This window comes from Microtus pennsylvanicus, chromosome 7 (assembly GCF_037038515.1).
Source record: "Microtus pennsylvanicus isolate mMicPen1 chromosome 7, mMicPen1.hap1, whole genome shotgun sequence".
Taxonomy (NCBI): Eukaryota; Metazoa; Chordata; class Mammalia; order Rodentia; family Cricetidae; genus Microtus; species Microtus pennsylvanicus.
In genome coordinates, this window is record NC_134585.1 from 43,518,467 (window position 1) to 43,542,585 (window position 24,119).

At 37.9% G+C, this 24,119-nt stretch overlaps 1 protein-coding gene across 2 annotated transcripts in view; it reads left to right on the plus strand.

Annotated features, from left to right (window-relative positions):
- Smap1 (small ArfGAP 1) overlaps positions 1–24,119 on the plus strand; it is an 84,039-nt gene that overhangs the window by 15,734 nt on the left and 44,186 nt on the right. For both annotated transcript variants that reach the window (XM_075980577.1, XM_075980576.1), the window contains exon 2: positions 16,103–16,236. In XM_075980577.1, the coding sequence (XP_075836692.1) occupies positions 16,103–16,236 (134 nt within the window). The remainder of the gene's footprint in view (positions 1–16,102; positions 16,237–24,119) is intronic.

Consider the following 24,119-nt stretch of genomic DNA (forward strand, 5'->3'; position numbering starts at 1 on the left):
CCATAACCTGGATATGTGCCTGGGTGGCGGCTGATTTGATTGGTCTGGGCTCTGGGACTACTCCTGTCAGGTGAGGGGCAGAGCCAGCTCTCCCAGGCTCATGAGGAGGGTAGGGTGAACTTTCCCGAGTCTCTGTGTGTGTGTGTGTGTGTGTGTGTGTGTGTTTATGTGTGCATGTGTGTGTGTGGAGGGGCAGCTCTCTTGGGTTGCTGAGGACCCAGGCATCTGTATTCCTGGGACATCAATGCAGACCCTGACTGCAGTGGAGTTCAGCCAGATTTTTTAAATTCTTAATAAATTATTATTAAAATGTCATATTCTCAGAGCTCTGACAAGAGAACGATCAATAATGTCAGCCAGATTCTTAAAGGAATGTAGGAGAAACTTCTCATTCCTCCAGCAGAAGGAGGGGAAACCCATTCTGAAGCTCTTTCTGTACACCCGAACACTCAGTTCTTAATGTCTGTTTTTAGGAGAAGCTATTAATTGAACCTCAGTTAATGTACTGAGGGATAAACAATTCCAACTTTACCCTTCTAGCCATACCTGTCTAACCATTGATGGAATGTGGAAACCTAGCCAAGTACTTGTGAAGCACACAGTCAAGAGACAGACAGCATGAGTCAAGGACTGAGACAGTTGTAAGACTGGAGTATGTTCCCTCTTACCCCACAGCACATTACCAAAGACCATTTTCAGCAATTCTTTTTATCAATCATTAAAAAAAATGAAATAAAAAAAGGTTGAGGTACTGGGAACATATGTGTGTTTGTGAATATAATATTTTTACAATATTTCAAATGAATTTGCTTAAAATACGTGTATAACTTAACACACAAAGGACTAAATTATAGTGGTCAAGTTGAATAAACTTATCCAATACGTACGAAATTCTTTTAATTTAAAAACATCTTATAGAGCTGGAGAGATGGCTCAGCAGTTAAGAGCACTGACTGGTCTTCCAGAGGTCCTGAGTTCAATTCCCAGCAGCCACATGGCGGTTCACAGCCATCTGTAATGAGATTTGGCACTGTCTTCTGGCCTACAGACACACATGCAAACAGAACACAGTCTACATAATAAACAAATCTTTAAGAAGAACATCTTATAGAAGAGGATATCAGCCTCAGTACAACAACCAAAGAGCAGGTTATCAGTGTGTCTTGGTTTTATTTTTGACATGCTGGAGAATGACCCTACGACTTTGCTCATGGTAAGCAGGGGTGCTAAGCTATACTCCTAGCTCAGGAATTGAATTTTTAAGGTCACTCCCATTTAGTTGAAAGGTAACTTTTTATGACCCTTGAGTGTTCATATTCAGGATAGTTTTTCTAATTTAATTTATATATATATATTTTTGATACAGGATCTCATGATGCAGCCTTGGCTGGCCTAGATCTTGCCCTGTTGACCAGGTTGGCCTTGAACTCAGAGAAGTCACAGTCTCCTACATCTTGGGCTCTTGGATCAAAGGTGTGTGCCACCACACCTGTAGGCTGCTTTCAGAGTGAATACTCCAGCGGATTAGTGACATAAATGTCCATGCCCTCTGAAAATGTTTAAGTTTTATTTACTCTTTATTTTAAGCCTAGGGTTAGGATTGCTTTGTCAAGTCAAATGATATGAAAAAGTTGGGAGGTTGTACTCTTCTACATTCGGAAAAATGTAGAGGCATGCCAAGTACATGAGATACACTTTTGGAAAGGTTTTTTTTTTTTTGTTTGTTTGTTTTAATCAAAGCACAGTTATGGGAAATAGAATATGTGCTGAGTGTTAGATTACCCTGGGAAGTTTTGTTAGGTGTGGCCTCTTGGTTTGCCTTAACTTGTTGACTTGACGGTGGTGTTTGGTTTTTGTCACAAATCTAGACACATCTAGGAAGAGGGTACCTTAACTAGGAAAACACTTTCATCAGATTGCCTGCAAGTCTGTAGGGGATTTCCCAAGTAATGATTGTTGTGGGAGGGTCCAGCTCACTGAGGGTGGTGTCACCCTTTGGCAGATGGTCCTAGATTGTATAGAAAAGCTGACTGAGCAAGCTGGGGAGCAAGCCAGTGAGCAGCATTCTTCCAAGGCTTCTGCTTAATTCTTGCTTTGAGTGCCTAGTCTGGCTTCCTTCAGTGGTAAACTTGATGTTGCAAGTGTGAGATGAAATAGATGCTATCTTCTCCAGTTGCTTTGATGATGGCGTTTTAGCATAGCAGTAGAAATCCTAACTAAGACATTGACACATCTTACAGTTAATTGAAAAAAATTTTCAATTGAGAAATTATCTTTATCAGATTGGTCTATGGACGTGTCTGTGAGGGATTATCTTGATTGCTTTAGTTAATATAAAAGGGTTCAGCCCACCATGAGTGGTGCTATTTTCTGGGTGGTACCAGGTGGTTCTGGACTCTAAGAAATCTAGCTGAGTATGAGGCTATGATAATGCAAGCAGCATTTCTCAATGGTTTCCTTCAGTTATATACTGTGATCTGGAAATGTTAAGCTAAATAAATCTTCCCCTTCCTTAAGATGTTTTTACTTAGGGTGTTTTATCATGGCACCAGAAAGAAAACTACAACAGGAAGTAATGATGTTTTGGTCTCTTTTTAGAGATTTATAAAATGTAAGGGATTCTTGATATCTGAAATTAAGATATTTCATACAAGATGAAGAAATTGTAAGAAAATAATTATTGTTGAGTCAAGGCAGTTGATATGGGTATTCAACTATACTGTATATGTAACATATGAACTTTTATCTAATATTGTACTGAATCATTTTTAAGTATAGATCAGCCATTCAGAACATATTGAGAGTATAAATATGAAGCTCAAAATTTAAGGGACCATTAAATGATTGATAAGACAGCATGCCTAAGGAATAATTAATGTTTGCTTTTTTTTTCTCTTTATGTTAAGTCTTAATCATTTTGGTATGCTGTGTCAGGAAAAGTATTATTAGGAAGTGCTCTGGTGTTTTATCAGAACATTTTAAGTTGTAGTAATTGATGTTCTAATTTATTTTGCCATCATCCTTTTTTAAAGAAGATAACAAAGAGTGTATCATGAAAGTGTACCTAAGCCTCGATTTTGTCCTGGGTTACTTAAAGAAGAACAGATCCCCTTTTTTACCTGTAGATTTTGCATCCATGGATCTAACCAACTGCAGATAAGAGATTTTTTTGTTGTTGTTGTTTGTTTTTTTGAGACAGGGTTTTTCTGTAGCTTTGGAGCCTGTCCTGGAACTAGCTCTTATAGACCAGGCTGGCCTCGAACTTACAAAGATCTGCCTGCCTCTGCCTCCCGAGTGCTGGGATTAAAGGCATGCACCACCACTGCCCGGCTAAAAGATATATTTTTTTTAAAAAATATGTAAAACATGTACCAAACATGTGTAGGCTTAATTCTCATTATTAATCTGTAAGCAATTCAGAATAATAACTTTTGTGAGTGACTATATGGTATAGAGTGTACATCATTTAGAAATAATTTGAAGAATACAGGAGACTGTATGAAAACTATGTAAATACTATGCCATTGTCATTCATGATTGTAATATCTACTTTGGGGAAAAAGGGAAGTTTAGAGTCAAACCCCTGGTGGATACATTTCACAGATACTTTCTGAACATCTACTTTTATGTAGGGTATGAATTCTGTTGGCTGTGCAAGTTGAAGTTGTGTAAGTTAGGTGAATTCTGACCTCAAGACTATTATTAAAGAGCTTTCCAATAGGCATTTGCTTTGAGCTCCTTAACACCCTCCCTCCTTCTCTCCTGCCCCTTTCCTGCTCCTCCTCATTTTTGGACAGTCTCTTTACTTAGACTAGGGTAGGTCTTGAAACATACAACAGTACCCTGCCTTTGTCTCTCAAGTAATAGTGTTACATGAGTGTGCCACCACACCTTTTTTTTTCTCTTTTCTTTTTCCTTTCTCCTCTCCTCTCTCCTCCCCCCTCCCTTCTCCTTCCCTCCCCTCTCCCCTCCTTTTCTTTCCTCTTTCCTTTTCTTTTTAAATCAGAAGATGTGAGTCTTGGCCTGCTTGACTCAGTACTTGAACATCTTTCTTCTGTCTGCATTCACTCCCATCTAGTGTCTTGGTTTTGGCTGTTATGTTTGCCTTTAGATTATGATTCCCAAGGTATGCATCTGTAGGCAACAGGTCTCCTTCCAGAAACTTGAGTTGCTGCCTACTGGCTTCTTCCCTGTGACTTTCTCAGCCTGCTTTCTTGTAGTGTCCAGGATCACCATCCAGGGGTGACAACACCCACCAGGGGTTGGGCCCTCCTGCACCAATCACTAATTCAGGAAATGTCTTACAGGCTTGTCTGCAGCCTGACCTTTTGGAGGCATTTTCTCAGCTGAGGTTCCTTTTCAGATGACTCTAACTTTTGTCAAAATGTCATAAAAACTAACCAGCACAGAGTTCTTAACTATAAAAGAACCAAATGTAGTTTTTAATTTTCTTTCCATCTTCCAAATACAGAAAGGAACACCAGAAGTAGACCACACAAGAGACTGCAAGGAAACCAGCAGTGTTGGTCATGGCCTTTGCCTTCGTAGTTGCATCACAATGAGTGGAACACTTACAGCTTGGCTTGGAAAGAACATGATTCCTTAGACAACTGTTTAAAACTGAAACCCCTCCCCCATCATCAGATGAATCAGATTGTGAGGAATCTGAGTGTTCTGGAATATGAGGGAACAATTAGGAGATGATGTCATTTGCTGAGGAAAAGGCTTACTGTAGGAAATTTAAGGTTATTGCCTGCACTGAATATTTGCTGTTGTAAGTATTTTTAAATACTCTAAAGGTTTTTAAAGTAATCTGTCCTGACTGCTAGATGTTTGCTTTTGAATTTTATGCTTATAAACATCCATGGTATCAAGCTTTATTTGTATACATAAGTATTTCTAGAGAATTAAATCTAAGGTGCATGTTAGTGTGTATCAGATTTAAAACTGTTTATCTGTCTTGGCTGAGTGATGAGACTAGCTAATATTCCCATCACTAGTATTTTCAGCTGACTGACCTGCATATAATCTGTTACAGAGTTTTCATATTTTAATAGGATTCTTTGATTTGATTGTGAAAATGATTATTTTGCTAATATTTTCACTAGTTTTATGATTAAGAATTTTAGTATATTTACTGGTTATTTCTGTTCTGTTGTGATCTCTCCTTCAGTTTGGCTTTGTAACTCTGTTCATAATTTTGTCTTTGTTATTCAATCAGACCAAGAGAATATAAAATTCTAGACAACATTTATTCCTACGGGCACGGTAGGCTCTAACCATCTAGCTTTGTAGTCTGCCTGTTTTACGCTAATGAGTAGGAAGCAGTGGTGTATTTGGAAAAGTATTCGGTGACTGATACATATTATAGCTATGAAGTTATATGACATTTAGCGTTAGGGGAAGCTGTGATGGTGTCTAGTCTGCTGTCTTCATCTTAGACAGATGAAGCAATCTACATTTGCTGGCTTGCTCAAAACTGTGGAGTAGTGAGACAACATGGGAGCGTACCCCAGTATCATGTCAGCCTTTGTTAGGTCACAGATTAACATGTGCCCTGTAGCCTTTATAGAAAAAGTTAACTCAGCGTTGAGATTTTTTTTTCTTTTTCTTTAGATCTATTTAGGTTCTTCAGCATTCATGTATACAGTGAGAAAGGTGGTAAAGTTTTAGTTGATATCTCAGTCAAGCTACATTTAAATAATGGGAGCATTTGAAAAAAGTTATTAAAGTGGGTCCTGATTTTATATAACTATTTGGTCATTTTGTTATAATATAAATCTGGCAATAATGGAAAATCTTTCAAAAATTTTATTCCTGTTTTCTGATGGCTGCAGTGTCAACAAAGCATATAGTTAGCTCTTGAAATAAACTTGTGAACAGTGTGGAAAATAAAAGTATTTAGGGATGGGCATTTAGCTCAGGGGTAGAACACTATTTGCCTAGTGGGTACAAAGACCTGGGCTCAATCCTCAGAAACAAACATACAGAAACTCCAAAACAACAAAAAAGGAAAGGTATTTGTACACTCTGTGTGGTCAAGAGAGAAATTTTACAAAAAGCGATAGAACAATATGAAGGGGTAAAGAAAGAAAGGTTGTAGTGTACTTGCTTGCACACTTGAAGTTTTTCAAATTGTTTTTGTTTGTTTGTTAGATTAGACTAACCTCGAACTCACAGAGATCCATCTGCCTCCTGAGTGCTGGGATTAAAGGTGTGCACCACCACCACCCAACTCTCAAATTGTTTTTTAAGTTAACATGAAATAATAGAAGCCTTGCTGTGGTGTTTTGAATGAGAACTCCCTCACCCCTATAGGCTCATATGTTTGAATTCTTGGTTCACAGTTGGTGAAAATGTTTGAAAAGGATTAGGAGTTATGTCTGGGGTGAGCTTTGAGGTTTTGAAAGCCCACACCATTCCCAGTTAGCACTCTGTCTCGCTGTCGCTGCCTGGTGGATGTTCCTTCATGATGTGTGCTCTCAGCTACTGCTGCAGTTGAATTTTTAAGTTGAAGAAACAGGCAGGCAGGGCATAACCAGTGTAGTCTAACTGCATATGTGGAAGGTGCTGTACAAGCATGGAATGTTGCAGAAGTACACAGAAAGTAAAAATCACCAAGATTAGATGTTGGGGGAGGGCTTTAAATGAATAGGTGTGTTTTTTTTTGTTTTTTGTTTTTTGTTTTTTGAAGAGGTATAGTCTCTTGAATCAGAATGGGGCACAATTATTCCAGGAAGGGTGAGCTTTGGGAAAGATGCATTTTCTTCTGGAAGCAGGTCTGGGTCCCCGGTAGAAATTCACAAAAGAAGATAGACAAAAGTTAGTTGCATTTGGAGAGTTGTTAGTATAGATGAATTTGCCAAAGCCATAATGACTGGACTAGCGAGATGCTTGTCTAATTTAGAGGCTGGATGACCAAGATTTAGTCAAGAGGAAATAGAATCATGGAAGGAACTTAAGGAGGCATCAGAAAGAGAGGAATCTAAAACAGAAGTCTCAAGAAAAAGAAATTTAATTGGCGATCATATCAGGAAGATTAAAGATAATATGAAGTAAAGGGGACTAGAAGACTCATTTTATTTTTGTAGCTTTTAGTTGATATATAAAAATTATTTTCTAATGTGGGCATGGTGTTGTATTCCAAGCCAGAGGCTGATTACTAGCACTGATTACTAGCACTGTTTCACAAATTGTTAAATACGATTTTCCATTTTTATCACCTTTTTAAAATCTCATTTTTCTGTGTTTAATTTACTTTTGAAACAAATGTTTATTTTGTTGGAATTCAGAGAATGTATGCTCTACATGGAAAATGATTTGTAATTTATTTTTAAGCTGAGGAAATATTATTTATATATATATGTAAGTAGCTCCTGAAATATGAATTGACATTTGTTAGTTATTTTGTTTTGTTTGAGGAATGATAGTTAACTAGAATAAATGGATAAAGTGAGCAAAACCAGGTTTCTGGGGAGATATGAAAATTGTCAATATATTTTAAAGAAAATATACATTCCTTTTCAGCATTAAAGTACAATCCACAACCTCTTTTGTGTAAGTGAATATATTGATGTCTTTGATCTCCTACAGTAGAACTTTTAAAACATTTAAATGTAGTATATTGTGGTGTTATATCTGCCCTCTGCTGGAGAAAATATATTTTTGCTAATAAACAAAATCACTTTAGTAATTTTTTTAAATGAAATAATACTTTGTAACTTAAGAGTGCTATAAAATAGAGTTTGGGAAAAATACCCTTCTTATTTAAAAGAGATGTATTCTTTTTTTTTTTTGCTATAGTCCTATATAGTAAATTGTTCTGTTTAAAATGTCAGTAGTGCCCTTGTTGAGAAATACTTATTATACTAGTGATTAATACTGCATTGTGGCCATGTGTGTGTGTGTGTGTGTGTAGTTGTATTGTTGGAATTTTTCTGCAAATTCTAGATCTGCTCTATTCACTGTGGAAGCTACTAGCTGTATGTGCCTATTTAACTGAATTTAAACATTCAGTTAGTTTCGTTAGCTACTTTTCAAGGTTTAATAGTCATGTTTAGCCAAGAGCTGTGGGTGTTGGACAATGTAGACTGTATAGCTCATTTTTAATATCACAGAAATCTCAATAAGGATGTTAATATTAAAAAGTTATATTTTATTAAGGCATGGAGCTCTGGCTGGCCATAATGAACTAATCTTATAGCTGGGTCTGGTGAATTTCTGATCCACTTTTCTACTTCCTTGCTGTTGCTTTTATTATGCCTCCAGCTCCAGCCTTCACAGTTGAAATAAGGGTTATAATTTTCATGAAGTAACCACTGTTCTTAAATTTGTAATGCATTTGTTTCTTTGCCATATAACCTTTTCACATAGAACACTTTCTACATAAATAATTAACTGAAGGATTTTTTTGGTAGGGTAGAAGATGGTTATTTATTGTACTATGTAATTACTTCAGCTTGTATGTATTTATTGCCAAATGACTAGTTTTCTCAGTATAGAGTATCGAGTGTTTCCAGCATTTTGATTCTTTACTATGAATATTTGAGTTAGAAAGTTAGAAAGTACGACCATAGCTGAGGTAAAAGCTACTTTTCCTTTTTGGTGGGTTTGGAGTGGAAGGCAGCGTGAGTCAGTACATAGAGAATCTAACTTTATGACAGTGTGCGTGATGGCGTAGTCTGTATTCCACTGGTTGGAAAATTCAGACAGTTGAACCAGTTTCTGATGATTATACAACTGTAGGCTTCCTAGCCAGGATATGGACGTGGATATGATTCACCAGTGACTGATTTTACTTACTACTACTTTTACTTGAGTGTGTGTGTGTAAATAAATATGTATATCTGTTTAGCTGTATACATATTTCCACATGTGTAGATTAAAAATCGTGCATCTCAAATCAAGATATGGAAGGTTACATCACCATAAAGATCTCTTAGTTGCCCTCTCATAAATATACACACACTTCTATTATTTTTTTTTTCACATGCCTAACTTTGGAAGACTTGAGTTTCTGTTCCACTTCACATTTTTTTTTTTCCCATTTAAAAATGTTGTATAGGATCTAGAGAGATTGCTCACTTGGTAAGAGCATGCCCTGCATTTATACAGGACCTGAGTTCAGTTCCCAGCACCGCAGTTGGGTAACTCCAGCTTCAGGAGATCCATACCTCTGGCCTCTGAGTGCCCTTGCACTCATGCGTCCATATCCACACACAAACACAGACACTTTATGCTGCTTAATTTTTCTCAACTTGACACAAGCCTAGCCACATGTGGGAAGAAGGAATCCTAGTTGAGGAACTGCTTTTGTCAGATGGGACTGTGGGTGTCTGTGGGGCATTTTCTTGTTTGGTACGTCTACCCAGTCCACTATGAGAGGTGTGGGCCTGGACTAATAAAGTTAGCTGAGCAGGCCCTGAAGAACAAGGCAGGAAGCAGTGCTTCTCAGTGGTTTCTGCTTCAGGCTTCTGCCTTAGGCTCTTGCTCTGGCTTTTCTTGGCTTTAATCCTTATAAGCTGCAATCCTTTCTTCTTCAGGTTGCTTTTGGCCATGCAGCGAAAGAAAGCAAACTGAAGTTTCATTTTTGAAGTAAATGGCCAACAGTGCAGTTTGCTGACTTGTATGGTAATTGCATGTTTAGATTCATAAAAACTAAAATGAAGCAAACCCAAGCTGATCTAACTTTTCAGTTTTTTTCCTTTCTTCCTCTTTTCTTTTCTTCTTTATTTCCTTTTTTTCTCCCTTCCTCTCTCTCTCTCCCTCCCTCCTACTACTGTACACACACACACACACACACACACACACACACACACACACACACACACATTTTACTTTTGTGACAAGGTCTTGTTATGTATCCTGGCTTGGCTTGAGTTTATCTTTGTGACGTAATCTAGCTAGTTTCCTAGAAGTAAATTAAGTTTATTGTAGGTTACTTACCTAGTTTTATTTGCCATTTCTTGATAACTTATCTCTTTAGGAATGCTGCTTTAAGTATTTTGTTTGCCTTTTAAGTTGTTTTAGTCATTGTGTTTCACATTTTGCTAGAAATGGAATTCAGTGTGTTGTTTTAGTAGTAACAGACATGGAAATGTTTTAGTTTTACTGAAATTTGCATGTCTCCCAAGTTCCCTGAAGATAATAGTTGTATTCAGGTTTATCTGTAACATCTGTCCTCGTGCATTTCTTAGATAACTTGGGAAAAAAATGACAGAATTACTGATATTGATGTTGCTACTACTCCTATGTTCCAGTGAAAGATTGACATTACTGACCAAATAATACACATTATTTGCATTAATCTTCTACTCTCTGAAGACTAAACCAGTGTGTAGAGGAAATTTCTTAAGACATGTTCTTCATTTATGTTTTATTTTACTTTGCTAAACACTGATAGCACATATTATTCAAGCCATATGCAAACATTTGGTTATATACTGTACTATGTTATTAAAACTGCTTTGTGTATCATCTCATTCACTTTTATACTTTTGAAAACATCTGTTAACATAATTATAGCTTGCTATTCTTAATATGGTACAAAACTCATCTTCATCTTTGTATTTCTTCTGCTAAAAATAAAAAGAAAGCCCATTTATTCTATAGTTATTTTGTTAATTTTTGATTTATCAGTGTTATTATATGTTATATCAGAGCCATTAAAGGGCATTAGTCAACTCTCTGTTATTTATGAACTTGGTGAAAGAGTAGTTAGACTCTACAGTTAGTTCAGAATGTTCTTTTATCCAATAGTTTCTGCTTTGCTTTATATGAACCTTTTTTTAAAGTATCAGTTCTTATACAGAGAAACATTAGGTATCAAAATTATTTTCTCCACTATAGGGCTATTATAGCTTTCATATTAGTATTTTTATGAACTCCTGAGTGTGTGAATGAGTGGATCTCTAGTTCTTGTGACTTCTCCTGGGGCTCTTTTCCTTCTGTTGGTTTGCCTTGTCCAATTGTTTTATTATATTTTAGTTTGTTATGTTTGATTGATATCTCCTAGCAACCGTTCTTTTCTAGTGAAAGACTGAAAAGGAGTGGATCCAGTCGGAGGGGAGGTGGTGAGGCACTGAAAGAGGAGTAGAGGGAAACTGTAATCAGGATAGAGTGTATGAGAAAAGAATCTTATCTTTAGCAAAAGGGGCGGGAAGAACCATAGACTAATGGGAAGGAGGATAGATTTGGCTAAGAATTTATCATGCTGTGAGAAGATGAGCAGTTGAGGATAGTAACAAAACGAAGATATTTATCCCATAACAGCTGCACTCAAGAAATGAGGATATCAAGTTCACCAAAGTTTGGATTTGGACAAACAAGCACCTACTGACCATCTCAGAAGCACACATCCCCTTTTTCTTTTTACAAGAAAATGGTTAACATTCTGGCCTTCCTTGGTGTCCATGCTCGCCTCTCTTAAAAAAAAGTTTCAATCACCATTGCTAGTGTTGAAGTTAAGTGGAAATTGAGCACGGGTTTTTTTTTTAATTTTATGACAAGCAGAAACTAATAACTTGAAATTATAGTAAAGCTTTTCAGAAATCCATTTTCCTTGGCTGAACTGTTCTTTGTCAGTCACTTCTTCCTCCCACCCCAAATCCCACCCCAGTCTGTGACAGGCCTAATCCTTACAAGTGACTGGAATTCTTCTGTATTCCTGTGAGAAAATAAATGTTCAAAGAAGAAAAAAGGAAACAATGATACTTACATACAATGGGATGCACAGGTGGCTCTGGGACCCCATCTGGTGTAGCATGAATAATAAAAACACAGAGACAGATAGTGGGTTCAACCTGTGTTGTACCCGCATCACGTAGAACCCCAAAACAAGACCACCACAGAGCCAGGATCTGATGCATTGTAATCCAACACACTAGCACAACAGGTGGAGGAAAACAGCCCCTAGCCCTCAGAGTAAGGGGTTTTTAAAGGGAAAAACTGCAAGCAGGGTAGCAAAAGCCTTGGTGTTTCAGGATTGGGTAAAGGCATACAACCTTTGAATTCGTTGGTTGTGGTATGGGGGATTTCAAAACAGTGGCTATCAGCAGACAAGAATTTTAAAACATTGATTAATCAGATAGCTACAAGGATGTTTGAAGCAAGCAGATGTTGTTTGGATACCCTATTGGGGTCACTTTGACCAGGGCAGGCACAGTTTCTTGGAAATGTTTATGACTTTGCTGGGGCTGCATTCACTCCTCAGTTAGGCCCTGTCTAAAATGGAATTCTTTCTCAAAATGGAGTTTGTTCTGCTCCTTCACCTGAAGATAAGAAAAGCAAAGCAGCCAACCACTAGAGAGCCATTTTACCTCTATCAAGTCTTCAGACCAAAGGGACGGGATCTTGTCTCCATTCTCAAATTCTACACCACACTGAGTTCCTGTCTCTTCCTTTTTATATTCCTCTTTCCACCCAGCAATTTTACTCCTGTCTCCACCTCCCTAGTGCTGGCATTAAAGGCGTGGGATCCCAAGTGCTAGGATTACTTTTGTGTGAGCTCTGTTTCTTTTTTAGATAGATTCAACCTTGCGTAGCCCAAGGTGGCCTTGAACTCACAGAGATCCAACTGCTTCTGTTTTCTGAACCCTGGGATTAAAAGTGTATGCCACCATTCCCTGGCCTGTATGGCTGACTGGTATGGCTGCTTTTCCCTCTTATCTTCAGGCAAGCTTTATTTATTAAAACAATATACCACTATAATTTGATGTAGACCCATGCAGGCAGGCCTTTGTATACTGCCTCAGTCTCTGGGAGTTTATATTGTATTGGTCCTGCTGTGTTTAGGATTCTTGTTTCTTTGGTATCCTTTCTCCCCTCTGGCTCTTACACTCCTCTCTGCAGGGTTCCCCTGAGCTCTGAGGGGAGACACCCCTTTTTTAGTATTCTGACATCTCCCACTCTCTGCCTATAGTCTGGACGTAGGTCTCTATATTTATTCCCCTTTTTTTGCCTGAGGAAATTTCTTTGATGATGGATGAGCAAGGTACTGATCTAAGAGTATAGTAGAATGCTAGTAGGGGTTATTTTGGTTTTAATTTTTCCTTAGGTCCCTGGTCTCAAGTTTTTCATAACCCAAGCAGTATTGGATATGGGTTCCATCTCATGGAGTGGGCCTTAAATCAAATTACTATTTCTTACCCACAGATGGACTGATGCCTAAGTTGATTCCATGACTTGACTGGTATGTGGAGTGGCTGTGACTAAAACAGTTTCTTGTGGCTTGAATGGCATCCATCACAGTTGTGTTGTCAGTACTTGGAAGGAAACCTCCTGGAGTGTTCTGCTGTGTGAAGCCTCTTTCTTGTATTGGTAGTTGTATTGAGGAAATGGTCCCTGAGCAGCCATAACATTCCTCTGTACAGCTCCAGAAATCTCCAAGGAAGTGGCTGTTTGATTGAAAGCTCCCACATATTTTGCAGAATGGCATGGCTGAAGATGTGTGTGCTGCCAATGAAGTATACCTTTAAGCATGGTAGAAGTATCATGCAGAGTCCCACTGTACTTAGGAACCACAGACAGCAGAGTTGGCTCATTTCTGGTTCACATCTTTGCCCTATCTGGTATAGTAACTTGGTTTTGTTCCCCACGGCTTCCAAAGGGACAGGGAAAGGATTGACAGATTTGAGTCAGCCAGCCCAACAATTCATGCCTAAGTAACTTTAGTCATTTAAGTAGGAAAAACATCAAGGGCTACTTACCATACAGATTTAACACAAAATCAACATTCTTCAGTGGACTTTAGCTAATAATAATTAACCCTTTGCAAAATACCATTTTGGAAGGTTGGGTATTCCTGATCTGCCTAAATAAACAAATGTGTGTAAGAAATATGCATGTAGTAGTCAGTATAAGCCTTTGTGTCTGTGTCTTGGAACACATTTCTTATGGCTTGGTGAGTTTTATATGTGGTTATTGTGTGCTGAATGTTTGAAGACTTTTAGAATTTTGCTTTTCAAAAATGTGGTCATTGGATGACATCATGGGCATCTTGGGAACTCACCAGAAAGACAGAATTCTTGTTGTCAGTCCAGGAACTGCAGAGTTAAAGCCAGTGTTGGCACAGAATCCTAGGTAAAACATACAGTAAACTGATTTCCAAAGTGGTTGCACAAGTTTGCATTCCCACCAGCAATGGATGAGTGTTCTCCTTATTCCACATCCTCTCCAGCAAAGGCTATCATTGGTGTTTTTGATTTTAGCCATTCTTACAGGTGTTAGATGGTATCTGAAAGTTGTTTTGATTTGCATTTCCCTGATCGCTAAGGAGCTTGAGTGTCTTTTGGCCATTTGAACTTCTTCTGTTGAGAAGTCTCTGTTCAGTTCAGTGCCCCATTTTTTAATTAGGTTAATTAGCATTTTAAAGCCTAGCTTCTTGAGTTCTTTATATATTTTGGAGATCAGACCTTTGTCTAATGCGGGGTTGGTGAAGATCTTCTCCCAATCAGTAGGTTGCCTCTTTGTCTTAATGACAGTGTCCTTTGCTTTACAGAAGCATCTCAGTTTTAGGAGGTCCCATTTATTCAATGTTGCCCTTATTGTCTGTGCTACTGGGGTTATACGTAGGAAGTGGTCTCCTGTGCCCATGTGTTGTATACTACTTCTCACTTTCTCTTCTATCAGGTTCAGTGTGTAGGACGTCAGCTTTTATATGTGCATTAAGTGTTAGTGAAACAAACACTTGTCTTCTTACCACCTTCAGCAGCACAGAATAGCCAGTGCCCTCCAGGCCTGCATATCATTCCCAGATATTTTTCTCTGATCACACCCTGTTTTCTCAGTACCAGATCCTATCTCAGAGGTAGAAGCTTTCAGTTACTCCGAGTTATATTTGCATATTTTCAACTTCACAAGTGGTTTAATACTCTGTATTCCTTTTAAAACATTCTAAAATCTGATACTTTTGAGATTCATCATTGGGTACAAGGCTTTTTGAGGCAGTCTTGTTTTTGTTATTGCAAGCACTTTTCCCCACTGTATTAGAGCACAGTTGAGGCCCTTGTAGTTTAAAGAACATTTTGAGCGTGTGCTTATTTTCATGTTTGTTGGATAAACATTTTTTCTCTCAAGTACCCACTTGTTTTTATCCACTCATTGTTTTTTCCTGTTTGTCCTTTCTTACTGATATTTGCATTTTATTTAGATATAATCATGCTATTTACCATAGACTGACCCTGAACTTGTGAGCCTTCTGCCTGAGCCTCCAAAGTTTTGGAATTACAGGCCTGCATACCATTCACAGAAATATTTACACTTTTTGAAAAATGAGTGTTCTGCCCTTGGAATCTAACTATTCAAGATGCTACAAGACAGTCACAAGTTTGAGGTTAGCCATGAACTGTTAAATGAGACCCTGTCTAACAAAAAACAAACAAAACCTTTATTTGATTTAGTTAACATTTTAATTATTATCTTAGTTAATAAGGAATTTTTCATCGAGGTATATATATTACTGCTGTTCAAATATGCATAGTGAAAACTGTTTGAATTAATTAGTTTTAAATTCTAGGGAAACATTGCCAGGAAAGCAAGACCAGTAGAATGACTAGAGTTCTTTTCTCTGTGCATGTGATGTATACAATAAATATGGGTGTGCATGCTCTTGTGTGCTTCTGTGGAAGCCAGAGCAGAATATTGTCTGGTATTTTCCCTATGGATCCCTGTCTACCATGTTGTCTTGACAGGGTTTTTCACTAAATCTGAAGCGCACAGTTTTGGCTAGGGTGCTGGCTGTCCATGGATCTTCTGGCTCTGTCCTCCAATGCTGTGTTTATAGGCATACACTGCCATGCTTGGAATTTTACGTGGATGCTTGGGGATTTGAACTCAGGTCCTCATGCATGGATAACAAGTACTTCTACCCACTGATCCATCTCCCCAGTCTTGACTAAGGTTCTTAAAGATTGGTTTGTAACCTTTTAGTGTAGGTCTGGCATGGCATTCTGTGAAACTGTTGCCAGTATCATTTAAAGAAACTTGAGCATGTGATTTCTATAACTATTAACAACTGTTTATGAACTAGAATGCAACTAGTGTACAGTCAGGATGTTTTAGTTTCTAATACTTGCCTTTCCTTGTTTTTTTTTTTCTTAATTAGGTCCCCGATGGGCTTCCTGGAATATTGGTGTGTTTATTTGCATCAGATGTGCTGGAATTCATAGAAATCTTGGGGTTCATATATCCAGGGTCAAGTCAGTCAATTTAGACCAATGGACGCCAGAACAGATACAGGTAAACATTACTTAAAAAGAAATTATTAAAAATGTATTTTGAATAACTTTAAAATACTTAATCTTTCTTGTGTCTAAGGATTAATATTAAAATACACGCTGAAATGGTATATGTCATTAAAATTTGAATTATTTCACTTATTAATTCACTGATGTTAATTTCCTGTTGAGTCTGTGGTATCAGTTTCAAATCCATTTTTTTTTGTTCTAAAATGTTTGTTTTCCTTTTTTTATTGAGAAAAGGAGAAAAAAAAACAAGTTTCCACCTCCTCTCAGCCTCCCATTTCCCTCCCCCTCCTCCTACCCTTCCCCCCCTCCTCCCACTCCTCTCCCCCTCCTCCCACTCCTCTCCCCCTCCTCCCACTCCTCTCCCCCTCCTCCCACTCCTCTCCCCCTCCCTCTCCAGTCCAAAGAGCAGTCAGGGTTCCCTGCCCTGTGGTAAGTCCTAGGTCCTCCCCCCTCCGTCCATATCTAGGAAGGTGAACATCCAAACTGGCTAGGCTCCCACAAAGCCAGCACATTACGTAGGATCAAAACCCCGTGCCATTGTCCTTGGCTTCTCATCAGCCCTCATTGTTCGCCATGTTCAGAGAGTCCAGTTTTATCCCATGCTTTTTCAGTCACAGTCCAGCTGGCCTTGGTGAGCTCCCAATAGATCAGCTCCATTGTCTCAGTGGGTTGATTTCACAGTATTTAAAAATGTTTTAATTGAGTTGGTGAAATTTGCCTCTATTAGTTTAATATTCCTGCCAGGAGAGGGAGTCTGAGTAAAGATAAAGGGAAAACCCTCCTCTTGCCTGAAAACTGACACGAAGACTGTCTCTTCTGTCTAGAAGTGTTCCTGGGGTGCAGGAGGAGGCTAGTAGTAGATGACAGTCCAATGAGAAAGCGCTGTTGTGTCCAGTTTTGGTTTGTAGAGAGCAGTTAGCTTTGTCACAGATAAATTTACAATTGTATGAGTTTGCTGTTCTTCCATGGTGACAGTTCTAAATCTTTAAAGTCTTACTTTTTAATCCTTCAGGTTAGCTGCACATGTAAAAACAGTTACTTTTATTGGTCTTACTGATTTTTATTATGCCCTTTGAAATTGCCATTAAGACATTCTGAATATATCAATACACAGCCATCTTTTGGTATCACAAAAGATTATTTTCAGGATGCCTGCTAGATAGCCAAACCCACTGATGCTCGGGTGCTTTTAATAGGTGGAATAACATTTGCACATATCTATTTATACACATTCTTGCACATGCTTGAAATCATTCTTTGTTACTTACAGTATTGGGTACCACTTAGATACCCTTCGATAAACTATTTTGTTCAAGGAATAATGACAGGAAAAGGAAGTGGATGAACGCTCATGCATGCATGCACACAATATTATGTTTTGTACATATGTGGTTTTCCCTCCTATTTTCAGTCTGTAGTTGATAAAAGGCTTCAGATGCAGAGCTCAAAGATACAGAGGACAATGGTATTTGGGGGACTTCAGCGATACACGGACATACCTCAGAATTAGAAAAGATACACCTACGTGGTTATGGGCTATGGTAACAGAATTTGTAAAGACCTTTAGGCTATAAAGTCAAGTATAGTTGATTTAGTTCTGTCTTAAAATTAGCTTCTGAGGTTATTATTGGTAAAGGCCATACAAGCAAATATTATTCTTTGAGTATTTTCAAAACCTCGGGGGAGAAACCGTACAAATTAGATCAGAGAAGGAGAACTTTTGAATACTTCATATGAGACAGTGTTCTTACTAGCATCTCTGTAGCAGATGTGGTAATTAAATGACATGCTCTTTCTTAAGAAAGAATGATGAGTAGATTAAATATTTAAATTGCATTTGTAAACATAGAGGATAAAAATTGAAGACAAAGGATGTGTACTTTTTAATTAAAAAGTACATTTTAAATAAAAAAAAGACTCATTAGACACTCTGGTTCTTTGGAAATATTTTAATAAAGACCACTGAGAGAATTTGAATAACAGATTATCTGAGGCAGGTAGTTGTACATTTTAGAGCATAATTTTCCCATCAGAACTATAGTTAACTGGTTTTTGTGAAATAGATAATAGGTACTTGGCAGCATACTGACATTTTAAGAAATTAGGAATTTTAAAAACAAATTATATACAATATTTGAAACATATTTGAACTTTTTTTTTTTTTTTTGAGACAGGGTTTCTCTGTGGCTTTGGAGCCTGTCCTGGAACTAGCTCTGTAGACCAGGCTGGTCTCGAACTCACAGAGATCCACCTGCCTCTGCCTCCCGAGTGCTGGGATTAAAGGTGTGCGCCACCATCGCCCGGCAGAACATATTTATTAACAGATGTTACCTGTCAACTTCTTGAAGTATGAATCATTATGGGATGTAAGACTTTCTAATTGTTTGTCACCAGTGAATACTCTGTCTGGCCCATAGTCCGCAGAGCTCTTCTTCCCACTGTGCCTGGATGAGAAGTAAGGCTAGGATGTTCTTGGGAATCCAGCAATAAGCAGTTGTTTTACTTTAGAACATAGTCACATAAACAGGTGGCCATCTAGCACTTTGTGGTGGGCTCTGCAGGTACTTGTAAGCCATATGAAGTAGTTACTGTTGTTTTTAAAAGTACTTTCTGAGATAGTCAAATTAAAACAAGTTAAGTTGTCATTGATAATGCTGAGTTTTCCAGGCTGTGTTTTGTTTAATCTATGTTTTGGCTTAGAATATTTCAAGGCAAGTTGATTCCAGCAAGGCAATAGAACAAAATCATTAAGACAGACTACCAGGTTAGACTTGTATGGTTTCCCAGGCTATTTGATTTCAGGAGGCATCAATGTTCTATTTGTATAATAAGAGTAATATTGTCTGCTTTGTAGGGAGAATCAAATGAGTGAGAATGGGTGAAACATGAGCTAGTATAGTATCTGACACATTTTAAACAAGCCATAAATGCTAATAAATTATTATTAGTAGTATCCAGTTCATTTATACATTATATAAAACCCTCAGCATTGTTACCATGAAATATCTCAAGCAATTTAGCATCTTTCTGATAGATTGTGATGAGTTGGTTTCTAAATTTACTGCTGAGGGTCAATTATTCTGTATTATTGAATATTAAGAAATTTCTCTTTGAGAGTACTAGCCAAAAATAGTAATTTCATTTATAATGGTTAATCTTGATTGTTAGCTTTACTAGGATTTAGAATTACCATGGTAACAAAACTGGGCATCTCTTTGAGGGATTATTTAAATTAGGTTAATTGAAGTCGAAAGACCCACCCTAAATGGGTTGCATCATTCTATGGATTGGGGTCACTTTTTCTGAATAGAAAGGAGAAAGTGAACTGAGCACATCTTCAAGTCAAGAGTCAAGAGACTCTTGACTACATGTAGGGTGACATACTGTCCCTGAATACATCCCCTAGAACTATAATCCAAGATAAACGTGTCTTTCCTTAAGTTGTTTATGCCCATCATTTTGTCACAACAAGGAGACAAAGAACTAATACAGATGGCAAGGCATTTTGATACAACAGGCATGAGCCACCATGACTGACAACTTTTAACTTTTCTTTTAAGGTAGCCTTGTTCTTTTATTTTATACACCTCTCTCCTTAGTGATCTTCATATCATATTTAAAAGCAAGGTTACTTGCTTTCTGTGACTTTCTTGTTCTGCCTCTCTTTTACATTTCCCCCTATATCTGTTACTCCTGCCTTGCAGAATTTTGAGCCAATTCCTAGAAATACTTTCTCCTGTTGTGGAGCTCTGTACTAGAAGAGCAAAGATGGAGGTTTTCTTTGTGTGTGTGTGTGTGTGTGTGTGTGTGTCTGTGTGTGTGTGTACTCTTTCTCCTAGTCTAAACATAAGGACCCCTTTGCACATGTTACTGGATGGTGTAAAAAATCCTTTCTGATAATAAGTGCTTTTCTCTAAATATTTTTCATTTCCAGTTTATATTTTTTTCCCTATTTTGTTTTGATTTAACATCTATTAGTTGTAGGTGTCAGGCAGATCTAGTGGTTGTTAGTAGTTTAACCCTTTTGGATTGAGTTTGAATTTTATGGGGATAAGCAGTCAGATAATTTTGTTATAAATATTACCCATAGACTCTTCAGATTTTTGTGTTGTATTGGGGTGTCTGTGTGTTTGTATTCGAGCCTATGTATATAGAGACAAAAGGAAAACTGTGGATGTCCTTTTTTAGTTTTTGTTTGTTTTTTTCTTGTTGTTGTTGTTGTTGTTGTTTTGTTTTTTGAGACAGGGTATCTCTGTAGCTTTGGAGCCTGTCCTGGAACGAGCTCTTGTCGACCAGCTGGCCTAGAACTCACAGAGATCTGCCTGGCCCTGCCTCCCAAGTGCTGGGATTAAAGACATGTGCCACCACCGCCAGGCCTAGCACTGGGCTTTTTATTTGTGCTAGCCCATGTTATCTAGTAGGGGCATTGTCAGCCCATTATGGAATAAATCCACTTACACTCTTTTTATATGTGTGTGTATATGCATTTTAGGAAGCTTGTACAGACTTGAGGGTCTTTAGTGTTAGTTATCCCTCTTTACCCTGCAACCCATACCCCAATTTAACCCTTTCTGTTCATTCATTCTCCTTTTTTCCTTTATTCTACTGTGTTCTATCTCACTTCTTTTAACAGTTCCCTCCCAACACTATGGCCCCTTACTGATTCATGACCTCTATGAAATACACATAACATATGTGAAGATTCAAAGTTAACATCCCGAAGTGAACGAAAGCATATGATGTTTGTTGTTTTGAGTCAAGGTTACCTCGCTCAGGATGGTTGTTTGTAGCTTCTTCCATTTACTTGTGAATTTCATAACTTCATTTTTCTTAACAGCTGAATAATAGTCCATTGTGTACCATATTTTTGTTACCCTTTCATGAACTGATGGACGTCTAGGTCATTCCTGTTTCCTGGCTATTGTGAATAGAACAGCAATGCAAATGGATGAGCAAGTATCTCTTTGGTAGGATATAGAATCCTTTGATTTATATGCAGGAATGGTATAGTTGTGTCATATAGTAGATCTGTATCTTGGTTTTTGAGAAACCGACACTGATTTCCATGTTAGCCACACCAATTTGTACTCCTACTAGCAGTGACTAAATGTTACCCTGTAGACTTCCAAACATTATAGGTTATTGTTGATGTGCTTCTCCAGAATTTGATGGTAAGACCCTGAAGATACCTCTTAGAACATTGAGAGATCAAGCTGGTACTCACCTGGGAGCTTCTCCCACTGGCTAGCTTTCACAGTGCTGCAAGGTGGTTCCCATGCTACTAGAGGAGAAAAATAGTCATCAGCTTTACCCCGCTGTGACTCCTGAGAGCTATAGTAACAACCAGCCTGTCAAGACATGCCCACCCCCACCAGTGCATGGGAGTAACCAGCTGCTTTCTGATTGGACGTAAAGCCTGCTCCACAAAATGAAACTGATATCTGACATCACTATGGGTTCAAGAACCTGTAGCTAGGCTTTAGGGGAAAACCAACTACTATTATTCTGCTAAATGGGTATAGTATTAAAACAAATCTTAATGACTTACTGTTGTACACTTAGATTAGTGTACCTCTCAGCCATCGTCAGATATGCTTCTTTTTGTGGTGGACAGTGATTAATAAAGAGATCCATAAGTGCCCAAGGTCTCTTATTTAAAGCATTCAGAATGGGACATCTATATCATATCATACACTTGCCTCTCAAGGCTCAGGGTGTGGAGGAAGCGGAGGAAAGAGTGTAAGAGTCAGGGTGGTGAATAATTACATTGAAACTGTTTTTTGCATACAGCAGGGCAGTTGTATATGTGAACAGTGGCTATGGCAGATTTTTTGCATACAGCAGGGCAGTTGTATATGTGAACAGTGGCTATGGCAGATTGTATGAGACCTGCACAAACTCAAGCCATACAGAGTCAGTATGAAGGATGTGGGGTAGGTAGGTAGGCTGTAGACATGAAGTTCCACCTCTAGCAGAAGAGTTATTGGCAATTGATAGTTGCTGGAATGAGGGTGAGGAAATTCAGTTTTCTTTTTTCTTTCCTTCCTACCTGACTTTGCTTTTTTGAGGTAGGATTTCTCTGTGTAACAGTTTTGGTTGTTCTGTGTCCTGGATCTTGTTTTGTAGACCAGGCTGGCCCCAAACTTACAAGAGCTCCACCTGCCTCTGCCTCCTGAGTGCTGGAATTAAAGGTGTGCGCCACCACCTCCTGGCCATAGTCAGTTTTCCTTTAGGATGTGACAGCCACATTCCAGTCAGTGGAGGCCCCACAGCCGAGAGTATGTGAGCAACACAAATTGGACTTGTTGGGTTAAGAAAAAAAGATACGAATTTGGGTATGTAGGGTTTAGGAATGTATGGATTTGACAGGAGTTAGGGGAGGAAGTTGAATATGGTCAAATACATTGTACAGAATTCTCAGAGATTATTAATATTAGTCAAATCCTTAGATGCTGTTCTTTAGGAAGCTGTTAATCTTGTTTCTTACTGTTAATCTTGTCTCTCACTGAGACAAAGAGTTTGTCAAGTAGGCTAGGTTTGTCTGGCCAAGGGAGTCTCAGGAATCTCATCTCTACTTCTGCAATGCTAGGATCACAGTTCGTAGCGTCAGACCTGGTCTTTTACATGGATACTGGCAGTTGAACTCTCAGGCTCTCATACTTGATAGCAATCTATCCAGGCCAACTGTCTACCCCCTCTTCACACCTTCACACTTCTAAGAAGAGTCTAGAAATACCAAAAACGGTTTCTGATATTACAGAATTTCCGTGACAGATAGCACTTAATAGAACAAAATTCTAGGCTATTTGAAGTTAATTTGGAGAGCTCTGTCATTAAGCAATATTTTGCCTATGTGTATTAGAACACTAATTTCTTAAAATTTTTCTCCTTGAATAAATGTTCATAGTGTCTTATAGAGCCAGAAACATAATAAACTCTCAGCACACAATTCTATACATTTATGGGAGAAAATCTGGGATGAAAATAAGTTTTTTATGGGATCATTGCTCATTATAATCACATCAAGCTGAAAAAAAAAAGGCTGAATCAGGCCTCGCGTGAATGCTTTTTAAGTTGATTGGTTCTATGCTGAATTCTTACTAGGTTCTTTAAATGGGTTTCTAATGAGCAGAGAATGGGAACAACATACAGCGTTGAGTTACATACTGTGCATATGTGAAGAGATATAAGGCAATAAATAAAATGCTGTTTTGTAATAAATCTATAAGAGACCTTTTTAAGCAAATCCATTTTGTGAAAATTCACATAAATTTTGAATTTGAATGTGCAGGATTGTGCCCTCAACTTTCTTTTTCCTTTTGATTTTATATATATATATATGTGTGTGTGTGTGTGTGTGTGTGTGTGTATGTATGTATGTATATATTTTCTCTTGATTTATATGTGTATGTCTGTACGTACATATTTTTAAGTTAGAATTTTAATGAGACCAGTAGTAATTTTTTTAATCTACATATTTTAGAATTCTCTATTCCTAACGATGGCTGTGGCTCTTGGTTCAGAGTAGTGAACAAAACTGTAAGATGTTTCTAAAAGGAAATTCTTAATTCTGTTAAACTAATAGTGCCTAGGTAGACTTGAGATAGCATAACCAAAGCCACACTAAGTTTTTTTGAAGGTAAGGCTTAAGTCTCACATAGAGTAATGTATTTGGTAGCAAATTGTTAGACTTATTGAATGTATACCTGTGTGAATAGATAGTCTGTAATTAGTCTCTTATTAGTTTCATTACACATCACATTTTAGAATTAGACTCTCTCTTTCTGCTATATGTGTAAATACAGTAATGATAGAGGATAGGAGAACTGTGGACCTGGGCTCTTGTTCTAGCTCTGTTAAGTACGTGATGAGTGA